This window comes from Hemitrygon akajei, chromosome 14 (assembly GCF_048418815.1).
Source record: "Hemitrygon akajei chromosome 14, sHemAka1.3, whole genome shotgun sequence".
Classification (NCBI taxonomy): Eukaryota; Metazoa; Chordata; class Chondrichthyes; order Myliobatiformes; family Dasyatidae; genus Hemitrygon; species Hemitrygon akajei.
The window spans coordinates 103,119,658-103,136,511 of NC_133137.1; the positions used below are offsets into that span (position 1 = coordinate 103,119,658).

General features: G+C 40.3%; 1 protein-coding gene across 2 annotated transcripts in view; it reads right to left on the reverse strand.

Moving 5' to 3' along the window:
* ube2h (ubiquitin-conjugating enzyme E2H (UBC8 homolog, yeast)) overlaps nucleotides 1-16,854 on the reverse strand; it is a 110,658-nt gene that overhangs the window by 32,961 nt on the left and 60,843 nt on the right. For both annotated transcript variants that reach the window (XM_073066822.1, XM_073066823.1), the window contains one exon: nucleotides 11,866-11,940. In XM_073066822.1, coding sequence (XP_072922923.1) covers nucleotides 11,866-11,940 — 75 coding nt within the window. The remainder of the gene's footprint in view (nucleotides 1-11,865; nucleotides 11,941-16,854) is intronic.

Consider the following 16,854-nt stretch of genomic DNA (forward strand, 5'->3'; position numbering starts at 1 on the left):
TAGGCCAAGTTTGGTCACAGATCTCACCCAAACAGATTTCTCTCTCCACATAGATGCACGTAACCCTGCTGTATTGGGGGCTTATTTTAATAACATTTTCTTAAATGCAATAACATACTTCCCTCAAAAGTTAACTCTACTGCGTTACCTGATAGATTTGGCACCTAGTAGCTTCTCATACTCAGTAAGCCATCTCATTTTCTGCCTCAAATTCATTTTCCTCCATTCCTTCATAAAGGCTTTCATCAAATATTCTCAATCCCTTGACCTTGCTGTCAGTGTTGCAATTCCATTGTCTTAAATCACCAACAGTGCCATTTGTGATTAATATCTTTGTATTCCACCTCATTCCTCAAACTAATTTGTGTACTGCCACTGGAAAAACACTCACCTGCTTCAATTACACAGGTACTTCCAAAACCTCAACCAGCTCAACACCAGTATCCCAATTATTACAGCATTTCTGTCGCTATTGATCTTTCAAACAAAAGCCAACTACCATCTTTGATATTCTAATCTTCATTTAAATTATTACTCCCTCATGCCAACTACTGCCCATTCCTATTAAAATCAGCAATTAAAAGAACTTCTCTTCCTCCTGCTTAAATTAGGTGGCATATTATAGAGTCAGAGTTAAAGTAGTACAGTACAGAAACAGGCCCTTCAGCCCATCTGGTTCATGCCAAAATCGTTTAAACCGCCTGCTCCCATTGACATGCACTGGGAACATAGCCCCCCCATACACCTACCATCTATGTACCTATGCAAACTTCTCTTGATCATTTAAATTGAACTCGCATGCACCACTTGTGCTGGCAGCTCATTTCATACTCTCATGACTGAGTGAAGTTTCTCCTCATGTTCCCCTTAAACTTCTCACCTTTCACCCTTAACCATGACCTCTGGTTGTAGTCCCACCCAACCGCAGTGGAAAAAGCCTGTTTGCATTAACCCTATCTATACCCCTTAATTTTGTATACCTCTACCAAATCTCCTCTCAGTCTTCTACGTTCTAAGGAATATAGTCCTAACCTATTCAATCTTTCCATATAACTCAGGTCCTCCAGACCCGGCAACATCCTTGTAAATTTTCTCTGTACTCCTTCAACCTTGTTTACATCTTTCCTGTAGGTAGGTGTCCAAAACTGCCCACAATACTCCAAATTAGGCCTCACCAACATCTTATACAACTTCAACATAACATCCCATCTCCTGTACTCAATACACAGATATATGAAGGACAATGTGCCAAAAGCTTTCTTTATGACAGTATCTAACCGTGATGCCACTTTCAATGAATTATGAATTTTCATTCCCTGTTTTACCACGTCTTAGTGCCCTACCATTCACTGTATAAGACCTACCCTGGATGGTCGTACTGAAGTGCAAAACGTCACACTTATCTGCATTAAGCTTCATCTGCCAGTTTTCCAGCTGATGCAGATCCTTCTGCAAGCCCTGATGGCCTTCCTCACCATCGACTACACTGCCAATCTTGGTGTCATTTGCATATCTTCTGATCCTATTATCTGTTCTTAACTAGGGCCCCCTTTCTGTTTAAACCTGCAAGGCAGATTATCACTCCACCTCCAACTTACTTTGCTTTGACATATTGGCACCCTTAAATGTGTGCTCTTTCCCAAACATTTGCTTTGAACCCCCAATCAATCTATTGTCACTGCTATTCTACTCATCCAGCTCTAGTAAATGTCACTACTTACAACTTGTTTTTGCAATGATTTATAATGCCACATTCTTCCTCCAACTCCCCATTGTAAGCTTTCCAGGTAATACAACACCCATTTCATTCTACTCTCGTTTTCATCTGTTGCCAAAAATGTTATCAATTGCTTATTTTTTGCACGCCTCCACTGTTGCCCCTCTCAAGGAACAATCCTCACCTCCATTCTATTCCACAATCATCTACTGACTCCTGGTAATGTAGTCCAAATACATGTTAAGTTAGCATATAGCCAATGACACCTAACTTTTACCTCAACACCTGGCTTAACCTTTTCATTGTCTCTGGATTACCACATGTTTGAATATCCAATTGGGAAGCAGTTTTAAGTTGGCTGGAATCTGCCTTGACATGAGGAAAATGCAGTTATGAAGGCAGCATAGCATAGAAATGGATGGAAGCAACCTTACAAATTATATAGACAATAAGGCAGTGGATATACTTTATTAGGAGCTTGAGGAGACTTGGTATGTCACTAAGGTACTGTAGACAGGCCACTGCATAGAAAAGGCTGCAGTAAGTTGCAGAACCAGCTATCTCCATTATGGTCATTAGCCTTCCCAGCAGAGGACACCTTTGAAAGGTAATGCCTCATAAAAGGAGGCATCTGTCATCAAGGACCCATTACCTAGGACATGCTCTCTTCGCATTGCTGCCATCAAGGAGGAAGTATAGGAGCCTGAAAACACACAATCAACATTTTAAGAACACTCTTTTCCCCTCTACCATCAGATTTCTGAATGGACAATGAACCTATGAACACTACCTCACTATTTTGTTTCTTTTGGCTCTCAGTTTGCACTAATTTTTATACACTCATATACCAGTGATATTAAAACTACTTCTGACTCTGATTCACTTGATCTTGAATTTCTACCCCATTTCAATTGAAGCCAGACTGCACACAGTCCTGGTTGCCTGTTCATTCCTGGCTGGGGATCTCTGCACTGCTTTCCATAAAGTTAATTCAGAAGTAGAACTATCCTCTTATACCTCTGTCAACCTAGAACCCACTGAAGTCCTGAAACAAAAGCAATGTTAAAATTCTCATCCTAATGTTGAAATCATCACCATTCCCATTTTGCTTCTCCTTCCTCTCTAATCTCCTTCCAGTTCCAAATTTCTAACTACCATTTGTTCAATCTTCACACTATATTGTCACTTATTAAATCCTTTACCATTAAAACTGTCCAATTTAAGGAAATTAGAAAATTATGAAACCCTACATTTCATTCAAATTATGAAATGTATCCGAGTTATGCATATAAGGTGTTATTTCTGTACTTGCTGGCAGGGAAGTTAACCTTGAAGTACTTTCTTTCATACACATAAAAGCTTTCTCCTTATGTATTAAAAACAACTATTATTACTTTTCTGCCATTTGTCACCAACTCTGCAGGTCTGGATTTCGGAGCCCAAGAGTTGTGATATTACGCACTGCAGATGGTTTTCTTTGCAGTGCCAGCATGCAATTACATCAATTTCATTACTTAAGTGAGAATAATACTGCAGTGTAAAGTGCAGCTCTGCCAATTCTCAGAAGGAATAAAGAAAGCAAGTCAAGTTAGTTCCTGTATGAAGCAGAAAAGGAGAAAATGCTTTGCAAAATGGGATACAGTCCTGATGAAGGCTCTCGGCCCAAAACATTGACTGTTTACTCTTTTCCATAGATGCCGTCCAGCATTTTGTTATGTGTGTTACATGCACCAATATCTGATAACTTCATAAATAGAGATGAACAGACATTGACCCTTCTTCATATATATATATATATATATTGAAACTGCATGTCAATTCCAGTTGTTATCAGGCAAATGAAGATAGTTGGACTACTTAGTGCCTCGTACAATTCCAGCCAATAGAGTTTAATTTCTACAAACTTCAATTATACATCGGTCCTTGACACTATTATCAATATAGTCTTGTTGCCAAGTCAGTCACACTCACCTTGTCAATGGAATTTCTTCCTGAGCCCCTAGCAGATCTTGAGTACAGTAGTCTTGGAAAAGCCCATGCTAGTGGATGAGACTATTATGTTGGATTTATCCTCTGTTTAATCATTGAAAAATCTAATCAGCCAACTCAATCCAACTGCATATCACCCTATGTAATGTTCAACTGTGGCTGTGCAGAAACCTATCGAATATTGAAAGACCTAGACAAGGTGAACATGGAGAGGACATTTCCTATAACCGAAGAGTCCAAGACCAGAGGGCACATTCTTGGAATACAAGGATGTTCCTTTAGAATAGAGATAAGGTGGAGTTTCTTTGGCCAGAATGTGGTGAATCTGTGAATTCATTACCACAGATGACTATGGAAGCCAAGTCATTTGGTATACTTAAAGTGGAGGCTGAAAAGATTTTTGATTAGTAAGGGTGTCAAAAGTTGAGAAGCAGGCAGGAGAATGGAATTGAGAGGGCCAAATGTTACTATTTAACCACTTCACATTTCTAATTTCCTCTGGTTATCCAAGCTACTGAGATCTTTAATTATGGCCCTTTACATACCCCATTTTAAAATCACTTCAATGGGGCCATAGCTGCACTGCTTATTGTAGAATTTTCCTATAACAACTACCCACTTTGGTTCAATTATCATCATTGAATATATTTTGCCATTTTACTTTGTTTAAAACACTACATAAATAGAGACTACTGTCATTCATTTAAACTCTTAGCACACTGTGCTACATGTTATTTTTCACCCTCAGAGAGGCATCAGGTACGCAACTCTTTCTCTTTCAAAACCATCCCAAGACGTACCTTCTTTCCATCTTTTATTTACCAACAAAGCAACAGCGACTGCTTTGCTTGCATCTTTGGAAACAGCTCTATTTCCATTTTTAATATCTCTATTTTTCCCTTTCAGGGTTCTTTTGAAGACCCTCACCTGGAGATACACGCTGACTTAGGTTCTTTTGTGGGAATGGGACCTGCTCTCGGGATTTCATGACTGGCCATTATTCAACATGCCAAGGATGAAGCCTAAGAGCCCAGCTCGCCTTCAGGGGTCCGAGATCTCGTGGCTCTGAAGGCAGGATGATCGAAGGTTAGTGTCCCAGCAGGACATCGGTATGTTGTGGGAGTCGGAAGATCTCTAGCTGGGTGCCAAGAGATCTTTGGGCTCAAAGCTCAGAAAAAGTGACGCAATGGACTTTTAACACCATAAACCAGCCAGTTGCTTGTAATGTCTCCCCTCTTGCTGTGAAATGGAGACACCTCTTTCTCTCCTATTATAGAGAGAGAGCCTGTGGTATGTTGAATACCGGGTGAATGAGTAGTCTTTGGGGTACTGCAAGTCTGTATTTTTGCTGTTGTTTTGCTGCACACTTGAGAGCTCAGTGGTGGGTGCCGATGGGTTTTTTTGCTGGTGGGGGAGGGGTTGTTGCTTTGCTGCTACTTACGCTTGGGAGGGGGAAGCTGGGGGGGGGCTTTGGGGTTCTAACATTTAACTGTCATTCATTCTTTGAGACATTCCTTTGTTTTAATGGATGGTTGCAAAGAGAAAGCATTTCAGGATGTATATTGTGTATATTTCTCTGATTTTAAATGTACCTTGGAAAACTGTTATGTATTAAATCAAATTAGATACCAAGAGACTGCACAAGTAGTTTTAAGGACAGACTTTGAAAAGTTAAGTTTGCTCAGTGGGAAAGATTCATGGAGGGAATTCTTGAGTAATGCAGGAACAACCATAAATGTTGCAGTATGTTCAGAAGCAATGGGGGTGAGGGAGGGTGGGAAGAGGAGACAAACTGGATATTCAGACAATATCCTGCAGGAATACAAGACTGGGGGAGATTGCACAGATACAGAATGGCAAAGCACTACAGGATTTGAAAACAAGAATAATAATTTTAAAATCAAGGCACGACTTAACCACAAAAAGAAACAGGAATTGAATATGCTTGCTTTATTACTAAAAAATTCTGGCTTTTACAATATCTTTTATTTTATATTTCAATCCCTGCATCCTTCAACTGACACCTCAAAATTTTGATCAATATCCATCCTCAACATTATCAAAAAGTGAGCATTTGCAGGCCCATTGAAGGAGAAACTCCCAAAGATTCTTAATCTTAACAAGTAAAGAAACATCCAAATGATAAGTTATTGCAACATTCATTTCCATTTTAAAGTTCTGCAACCATAGGAACCAGTTACTTGGCCTCTACTGTGATAAACCCTTTAAATACCTCAAGTTTCAGTACAAGTTGTCTTCTCTATACATTTCTACTCAAATCACCTAGGGTAACCACTTATCTCCTAAATCAGTCTGGTGTATTTACTTTGTACCAGCCTCAGCCTATCCTTGGATACAGAAACTATTTGCTTTAATATTTCTTTACTTTTTAATCTAAACCCAATAAAGGCTAAATACCATGTTGAAGATGACAAAAATTTGTTTCACCTGCCTGTTAACTTCCTACACTTTAGAAACAAGCACATTTAAATTCTTCCATATACTAATACATATTATTCACCATTTAAAGGGTAGTTTTTCTTTCCTTCCTGCCAGATTAAACAGGTTTACATTTCCTCACATGCAACCTACTAGCCGCCTGTACAACTTTTTGCATTCTCCCTTTAATTTGCTTTCCCAATTTATCTTTGCAATACCAGCAAACAGAAATACATAGAAGGTGAAAACAACATAGGGATAGTGAATGAATAGAAATCAGGATACCGCAGCACAGTTTTCAACGACCTCATTTTTCAGGAGAGTACCTGGACTTAGAGGTTAGCCTATCATGCTTTTAAGCACTGAGGAATAATATAGGTAGAGATGAAGTGTTTTGGAGATGGACTGAAGCAGGACAACGTTAAGGCAATATAAATGGGCATTTTTAATGGTGGTGTGAATAAGTAATCTGAGACCAATCCAAGTTCAAATATGATACTAAGGTTGTAAAAAGTCCCCAATTTACCTTCCTTCTCCAATGTACTGTTGCCAGGGTGTCAGATCAAATCAATACATACAGCTTAAAAGTTCTTGGTGAGAACCATAGTCCTTACATTTTTCATTATTTAATTGGAAAAAGTTTCTTTTCATTGAATACTGTATATCAGAGAGGCATGTCTAACAAATTAGGGACAAGGGAGCAGTCAAATGAGATGAAGGCCAAACATGAGATCTCTAACCCCACCCCACAACCACTCACCTTTGAAAATAGATTTCATCCTCACTTTAATATTCACATGCATTTTCAGGTCCTCATGCATCATTCCAGAATTTTGTCTGTACACTTCTGGACATGAATTACCTTTACCTGAGTGTTGAGAATGCCAGCCATTGAAACATTGCTGGGTGAACTTCTAATTAAGCTGTGCCTCATTCTTCACTCCAAAACAATTATTCCTTTGCAAGTGATAAAATTAGGATACCCTATCTTCAGATCCCTTCCTTACATTTGATCGTTCAACCTTCCAGTTACAGGGTGTTCACAATGGGGAAAAATCTGCAATTGGCTTACTGCACATCAAAATCATAATCAGATTTACTATCGGTGTCATATGTTGTGAAATTTGTTGTTTTGTAGCAGCAGTACATTGCAATACATAAAAGCTACAAATTACAATAAAAATATATAAATTAGATTAAGTAGTGCAAAAAGAGCAAAAAAAAATATGGAGGTAGTGTACATGGGTTCATTGTCCATTCAGAAATCTGATGGCTGTGGGGAAGCTTTTCCTAAAACACTGAGTGTGTATTTTCAGCCTCCTTTACTTCCTTGATGGTAGCAAGAAGATGATGGCATATCCTGGGTGTTGGGGTGGGGTCCTTAATGACAGCTTGAAGGTGTCCTCAATGCAGGGAGGCTAGTTCCCATGATGGAGCTGAGTTTGCAACCTTCTGTAGTTTTTTTCCAATCCTGCACAGTGGCCCCTCTATACCAGGCAGTTAGAATACTCTCTGCGGTGTATCTGTAGGAATTTGCTGAAGTCTTTGTTGACATACCAATTCTCCTCAGACTCCTATTGAAATATAGCCACCGTCTTTCTAATTGCAATATATGTTGGGCCCAGGATAGATCTTCAGAGATGTTGACACTCAGGAACTTGAAATTGCTCATGTTTGGGTGCCAATATATATGCAGAAACTATTTCTCTGGAGACACTATCGGTCACAGCATAGCTGCAGGAAGATTGCTATTGCTAGTAATTCACTGGTTAAAAAGGGATCATTCCAAACTGAACTTGACAAGTGTGATCAAACACTGAAGAAACTTTTTGAAGTTGATGTTGTTGAAAAGTCAAGGAAGACTAGGAGTTTTGTTTTTGTCGTAATCACATCGAATGTCAAAAGTGAACTACTTGGGTCTTATACAAGGACAGTGATTGAAAAGAACAAGCAGCACTAAAAATTTAGTACACATGTCCTAGGACCAACCATCTTCAGCTGCTTCAACAATGACCTTCCTTCGTCATGGAGTCAGAAGTGGGGATGTTCACAGATGACTGCACAATTTTCTGCACCATTCGTGACTCCTCAGATAGTGAAGCAGTTCATACCCAAATGCAGCAGGAGCTGGACAATATCCAGACTTGGGCTGATAAGCAGCAAAGAACATTTGAGCCATGCAAGTGCCAGGCAATGACCAGCTCCAGCAAGAGAGGCTCGAACCATCATCCCTTGACATTCAGTGGCATCACCATCACTGAATCTCCTACTATCAACATCCTGGGGGTTACCATTAACAGGAAAGTGAACTGGTCTAGCCATACAAGTACCATGGCTCCCAGAGCAGGTCAAAGGCAAAGGTGCACACGCACACGCACGCACACTCCCCCCAACAGGGTGACCTGTTGGGGCACCCTTTGAGAGAAAGGTAGTGCAGTCTGATGTGACCAGAATGAATATTAATAAACTGAGGTTTTCTTCTTCAATTTCCAAAGCAATACCAATAGCATTCAGGAAAATTTAAAGAATAACACGCAGCAAGGCAAATATAGCTCCTCCTCATTTAATGAAGGACACTTTTTGATGGCATAATTTCTGGTTGATCTGCCACCCTTGTGCCTCTTGTTGTCATTCTAGAGACATGCAGCCCTTACATTCGTTGTCTCTTCACCTCTTCTGCTGTTTATTTTGTCTCTGATCTTGGAGACGTGCATTTCTCTGCTCCTTTGTCTCTTCTTCTCTCCTCCTTCTATGCCAGTTGCTGTCATTCTTGAGACGTGCATGCCTCTCTTCCTCTGTCTCTTCTTCTCTTATCTTTTTTATACTGAGTCTTTGATCCTGGAGTCATGCGGCCCTGGCCTCATCCAATCCTTGTTCTCTCCCTCTCCTTGCCGCTTCCCGACGACGTGTGGCATCATCTCTTGCCCATAATGTCCCCCTTCTCTTTCCACACGGCATAATTAGGCTGACCATATTTTTTTTACCCTAATGCTGGATAGAAGATATGAAGCAGTAACACCAAAGCCTCCAGGATGCTGATTATTCTTGATGATGTGATTGGCACTCCCTAAATGGACGTGATATAGTCACTGTTGTCCTTTGACTGCAGCGAGGGGTTTGATGGGTGTCTCCAAGTTCATCATTAGAATAAAATTTAATTATCTCTTATTGATGGGTGGCAGTTAGATCTGTCCCAATCCTGCACATGCTGATGGTGATTAGCAGAATGTGACCGCTTGAAATAGAGCTGCCCTGCCCTTTTGCTCCGGTTGGTGTCGCTGCTGTGAGAATTGTGAGTCGCTTCTGAGGCTGGCCGTGCGCATGCATCGTGGTGTCGTGTCGCGGTTTCCATCATTGCTGACATCGGCTCTCGGGTGAAAGCGAGGCTGGTGATTTTGGCGAGCGAGCAATTTTATACGAATATATAACCCTGAACTTTGCCTGCATTCTGTAAGTTAGTGCATTTTAAGTTGATTTAGCCAAAAATAGTGCCGCTGTAATACACAGTTTGCGCTAATTGGACATCACAAACAGACAAACAGAGCATGAGAGTTGTAGTAGTATATAGATATAGGTTAAAAAGAGTAAAAACCTAGTTAATTGACACCAAGATAGTACTTCATACATTTGTAGCCCCCCCTCCAATTTTTTAATTTATATATGTATAATGTATAAAGTACCCTCTTGGTGGCAATTAACTAGGTTTTACTCTTTTTAGCCTCAACAGTTCCTTGTGTTTCAAACCCAGGTTTTTGACAGGAAAGATTGCTTAACATCTGAAACTATTTCATGCATCATAAAAAAAGATTTAGGATGGCATAGGAGCACAGCTTGTTTGCCCAATTACTACATCACAATTGAAAACAAATATCATTAATGTGAAATGGATGGATTCCGGGTGCTTCCAAATCCAAATGCATCAGAATTAAAACTAATTTATACACAGCAGGGTATCTTCAATGCCAAAATCAACATTAATCTCAACTAACCTAAGAAACAAAGGCAAGAACTCATTGCAGTCCTCTCCAAATTAACACTGCTACAAAGATACATCCAAGACCTTGCTGATACATATACTGTTTCAGGTCAGCATTAGAAATGTTCCCTCTTGCACTGATTACAGGAACACTGAGGCAGTCCCCGACGAGTTCCATTCCTGAGTCCGTCTTTAAGTGGGATTTGTACGTAAGTCGGAACAAGTACATCTGGTATTATTTAGTATCAATTAGTCAAACCTTTGTCTTATTATATAGTGTGGCGACCCACTTTCTATGCAGGTGGACCGGCTCACAAATAGCCAGCGCGTGGTGGGATACTTTGGGTAATGCACCTCTGACGTCATTTCCATCCGGAGAGGGCGGGCGCTAGGGATTAAATGCCATCGCCGCGAAGTTTGAATAAACTAGTCTCCAAACGACTTACCGACTGCATGTCGTCTCTAGTTCTATATGTAGTATATCGCTACATAGTATATATTTCACCTTTCTATTCATATAAAACACTTAAGAAACGTATGTATTTCAGTAATTAAATCACTGCGTTGCTTAGAAATAATTGTAGCTTTCATCGGGGCAGGGCCTTTCACATGCTCCATTATTCTCACTTTATCCTTTAAAATTGTTCTGATCATTGACCGACTGTAGCCTAACGCTTTTCCAATGACCGATGATGTTTCACCTCTTTCCAAACGCTTTATTATTTCCACTTTATTTTCAATCACGATCGCTTCCTGTCAATGGAACAGAAGTACTGCGGGCGGTGGGTCCCGAGCTGCGCCGGCTCCTGAGGTTCGCTGGGTCCTGAGGACCACAGCACTGAGACAGGCTAAATGGGACAAGTGGGGGCTGTGCTGGGTTTGGGGTATTTGATCCTCCACAATATTCTGCGCGGGAATTTAAATTGGAGGTGGCAGTGCTTTTTTTTTTACGAGGTCAAGTTGCGAGCTCGACATCAACCCAGTCCGGCACAGATGGTACTGGAGTCACTGGACTGACATCAACCCTCCACGGGAGCGGTCTGTCACTGGATAGAACTCAGAAACCTCTGTTCTCAAGCCCGGTGCTGATCTCACTGTGCCACCAGCTGACCAGAACAATGGGGGGGGGGGGGGGGGGCGCAAGGTCAGGGTGAATCTTACTATGAAAAATTTAAGCCAAATACAAAGTCAAACACTCAACACAGTGTCAACGGCAACAACTTAAAGTGGCAGACAGCGTCGCGATCTGACTTAAAATGGTGGACGGCATTCTCCTTCCTCTGTTCATAAGTACGAGTTGCCCGTAAGTCGGACGTTCGTAACTTGGGGACTACCTGTACACCTTAACACATAAGCATACTAGGTGTTCAAAGGACCAAGGAAAAATGGCAGGACTTTGTCCTTTTATCTCAAGCATTTTTCTCCATAAAGCCAGAAATACTTTGCAAGGAACAGTTCAGAGTTGCAGTTACACTCTAATAAATGGACCTACTGGCTCCAAACGCTAAAGAGTCCTCAAGAACAAGTTCCAGCATGCTACTTAATTCTATCTGATCCCCATCCTGATCTCACCAGCTTATCCATACAAATTCTTCAAGCAGTGCTCTACATACAGGATTTAATTTTTCAACATTACACGGTTTGTTCATTGGATAAATCTTAAAATCAAGGAAACCTTTATGGTTCTCTATATACAGCGTTCTTTGATTTAATCACTTGGACATAAAAGACATTAAGTCCTTACCTATGGAAGGAGATTTGAAAGGATATTTGTCTGGTAGGTCCACTCTAACTTTCCATACACCACCTTCATAGGGAGCTAAACAAATTAAAAGAAAGTAATTTAACTGCAGACAAGTTGATACACAATAAACCCTGAACAAACAGATGCTTAAAAAAAAAGCTTGGATCAACATGCAAAAATTATGCTGTTTTAATATATTCAATCCAAATTCCCTTTGCAGATTTTGATCTATTGCTACAACACAAGATCTATTACAAATTAACAGATTTCCCTTGTTGTTGGGTACTGAAATAGGTTTTGCCAGTATCCCCTTGACCAGGTAATGCAGAAATTTTTAATAAAGCTCACATACAGCTGAAATGCTGTAAGTAGTCAGAAATTGGTAATTACAGGATTCTTTTGATTCCAACCCATCATTATCCATTTAACATTTAAAAGAGATATCAGCCAAGCTATAAACACCATAAAAGTCTTGGAATTCATTCAGCCAATTTGGTTAACTTTACAAAAAGGAAAGCAGTGGTGTTAATTTAATAGTAGGGAGAGAGGAAAAAGCAAAATTGACAGCATTTAGATCCCTGTTGGTTATCTAACAAATCCACTGCAAACACTTGTGAACATGTGCTGTAGATGTTGGGCAAGTAGGTTCTGTTGTGATGGTTTCAACAGCCTTCCAATATACATCCTGAACAAAGGGAACAATATCATCCAGCCAATAGTGCTGCTCCAACAAGTAGAAATTGCCTTGTTAAAATTTGACGTAGTAATGGGTAGAGTGACGGGCAAATGCTGTCATAGAAAGAGAGCTGGGTTGCAGACAAATACTGGATCAGGAAAAGCCATTGGGACAGCAGTAGTGAGAAATTTCATTACATACTGCAAGATACTTCGCAGCACATTCAATGTAAAACCAAAAATGAAGCAGCTTCCTAAAAATCTCAAAAACTTGGCAACGTGCCATCAAACACTTCAGAAATGGCTGAAATAAGAGGAAAGTTGTAATGAATCAGAAATAGGATATGATTTAATACAAACCTCTTGCTATAACTTCTTTGGAGATAGGGCCAACACCAATATTATTACATAACCAATGTGTAAAGACTCACACAGGCCATGCAGAAATTAGCAAAGCCTTTTTGCTTTCAGAAACGTGCAACATACTTATCTGTTTCTATAGCAAAGTGCACTGAATTTTTACTGCTGACAAACTGAAGCGACAAGCAGTGAAGGCATCTGATAAGCTTGCCTTCATAAGCTCAGGCACTGAGAGGGACATTGTATTGTAACAGGACAAAACATTGGTTAGATGGCATTTAGAGAATCATGAAGAGTTTTGGTTGCCACAGTACAGCAAGGATGTGGTAGCAATGAAGAACAGAGAAGCAATTCATCAGGATGTTGGCTGGAATGGAGGACGCCAGTTATGAGAGCAAAGCACAAATTGTTGGAGGAACTCAGCAGGTCAAGTAGACTCTATTGAGGCAGAGGGACGGACAAAATCTTGCATCGAGATAGAATGTAGATGGGAAACAGCAGTTTGAAGAGGTGTGGATGGACAGATGCAGCTTTGTTGGGAAGAATGAGGGGTGGGACTGAGTAACTGTGGCAGGTTCATAATAGGTACAAACAGATTAGAAGAGAAGGGGTGGGTGGAGCTGGAGATAGAGACAGGGGCTGCAAGGTGATAAGTGTAGTCTCAAGAAGCTGCCAGACACTCAAAGGGGAGATGGAGCCAGTCTTGGTGTGGATGGGGGTGGAGGGGCAAAGACACAGATGACAGCAGACCCAGTAGGTTAAGTATTTGGGTAATAGGCAGGTGGAAACAGGTGACAGAGTGGAACAAAGCTAGGTAATTGATGAGCCTCACCTGCTTCCATCTGCCCTTTATCCAATCAAACAGAAAACACTTAGAACTTTCCAACTATCAAACTGAGAGAGAAATAAAAGGAAAATAGGTATGCAGGGTAGAGTATAGTGCTCAAAGTTCTATTTAGCAAAGATCAGTATAATTCTCTGCTTCTACAATAAACTACTTCTATGATGGCAAAAAATGAGCAAGTAATTATTGGCATCTTAAGAATGAGTAAAAAAGATAACTTGTTTCTTAATTATCCTCAAGCAGGTAAAAGCACACCACCTTAAACTGCTGCAAATACAGTGACATGTTCAATGATGGGAGGTAGGGAGTTCTTAGATGTTTCAGGTGGTGATGGTTACAGGTTTTGGAGATGTTGTGGAAGCAGCTTTGGCCTACTCCCACAGTGCAGCCTAAAGGTTTTGTAGGGTTCATGATGGCTTTACTTTTGATTTGCCTAAAGAAAGCAATTCTTTCAACCTTACTGTTCAGAACAGCAAGATGGTGTAATTGCCAGGTGAAAATTGAACAGACTATTTCAATCCTGATTTAGTAAGTACTAAGCAAACATGAGATCAGAGTATCCTTGGCCAAAATCCTCTGAGGAAAGAGATAAATACTGATCTCTGCTCTTAAGAAATAACTTGAGACTTTCTTTAAGAACTCAAGCTTTTAAAAAGAATGATTTTGATGTAACATGTAAGCACACAGGGACATACCATTAATCAGATAAACTATCTTCTAAAATACTTGTTCTTCAGAACTCCCTTCAATTTTTCCTTTCCAACCTGAACCCTGTGCCTCAAGTTTTAGACTCTGTCCTAGAAAAAAAAATTCTGACCATCCTACCTACGTCCCTTAAATTCTTAGTCAACCTCAATGCCCCAACACAGAACATAGAAATTTACAGCACATTACAGGCCCTTCAGCCCACAATGTTGTGCTGACCATGTAACCTACTCTAGAGACTGCCTAGAATTTCTTTAGCACATAGCCCTCTATTTTTCTAAGCTCCATGTACCTATCTCAGATGTTCTTCAAAGACCCTTTTGTATCTGCTTCCACCACTGTCGCTGGCTGTGCATTCCACGCACCAACCACTCTGTGTGGAAAAACTTATCCCTGACATCCCCTTGGTTCCCATTTCTAAGCAGCTTAAAACTATGCCCCTTTGTGTTAGCCATTTCAGCCCTAGGAAGAAGTCTCTGGGTATCCACATGATCAATGCACCTCATCATCTTATACATCTCTATCAGGTTAGCCCTCATCCTCCTTCGCTCCAAGGAGAAAAGGCCGTTTACTCAACCTATTCTCATAAGGCATGCCCTCCAATCCAGGCAACATCCTTGTAAACTCCTTTGTACTCTCTCTATAGTAGCAAAATCCTTCCTGTAATGAGGTAACCAGAACTGAACACAGTACTCGAAGTGGGGTCTGACCAAGGTGTTATATAGCTGTAACATTACCTCATGGTTCTTGAACTCAAGCCCACAGTTGATGAATGCCAACACACCATACGCCTTCTTAATGACACTGTCAACCAATGCAGCAGCTTTGAGTGTCCTATCGACACGGGCCCTGAGATCTCTCAGATTCTCCACACTGTCAAGAGTCTTACCATTTATATTATATGGTGTCTTCAAATTTGACCTACCAAGATGAACCACTTCGTACTTACTGGGTTGAAGTCCATCTGCCATTTCTCAGCCCAGTTCCGCATCCAATCGATGTCCCACTGTAGCCTGACAATCCTGCAGACTATCCACAATATCCCCAATCTTTGTGCCATCAGCAACTTACTAACCCACCCTTCTATAATCTGATGAGAATAAAATAGCCTATCCAATCTCTTCCAACTCCAGCTTCATTCCTAGCAACATCCTGGAGAGCCTCTTCTGCACACTCTCCATGCAGCCACATCCTTCCTGTAGAGTGGCGATTAGAATGATGTACTCGTATCAAGAACAAATAGTCCAAGATAAACAATTAAATTGCCTTGATATCAAAAAGGAAAGCAAGTTCAAAAACACTGTTTCTTACTCAAGAACAAGTTACAAATCCCATATTGATGTCATCAAGCTAGTCAGAAAATTTCTACATAATGAATCTTCTGTTATTTTAGTCAGGATGGCACTATAATATTAGAAACATAAGACAAGAGTTAGGAATGCCTGATACACCACTAACGAGCTCCCATCATATCATTAAATATATAAGTCTGATGTACGCATGTTGGCTCCTCTTCCCACTCTTATATTGTTGTTTCCTGCCAGTCTTCAGTGCTGTTGTACAATTCAATAATGTAAAGAAATTGTTACTATACAGTGATTTGTGTATTTTCTGGCTTGTGTGAAGGTGGCTTAGCATGTCTGTAATAACAAACTCATTTGTTACCAGAGACAGGCTCAGTATTGAACATCAAGCCTTCCAGCATTTAACCCAATGACAGAGTGACGCATGATGTGCTGAAGCCATGTAAGGTTTAAGGATACAATGTGTTGGCTGCATACTAGACTATTTATGCTCCCAGTAACCAATGAATTTCAAAAGAAACATTTTGTAATAACATATGAAAATACAATTTGTTCAGGCAGTAGGACGATAACATTAAACAGTTAATTATTTGGGTATTAAAAAAAGGTAAAGCCAATAATTAAAGACATTTCCCTGATGTCCTGGAAAGAACATCACAGCATCCAAACTCCTGCACAAATCCAATAGCCTCAAACGCAATAGCCTCAAACTTGGTAGAGCTCTGCAGATTTTCTAGATGAATTCTGTCTGAATAGCAGAAACCTTCTTCACATTTACATTACAGACTTTGCTCTAGACCTGGCAAGTGGGCCAACAGAATCATTTGAATGGTAACATTATAGTTGTGAAAGTGTCGAGTCCACTTTAAAATTGTGTTTGACATTTTTTTAAAAACTGAGATTATTTATAATAAAACTAAAGAAATCAGTTATTTCATTGCCTGAATGTTAGGTACACAAAACGTTTACTAAAACTCCTGTGTTTTAACAGATGGCATTTCTGGAGGCATGAGTTTGCCGTCTGTCAGAGGTTTCCAGCTGAGCGTCACAGGCATGGCTCATTCTGCACTTCATTCTGCTTGGCCCCAGGACTGCTGTGCC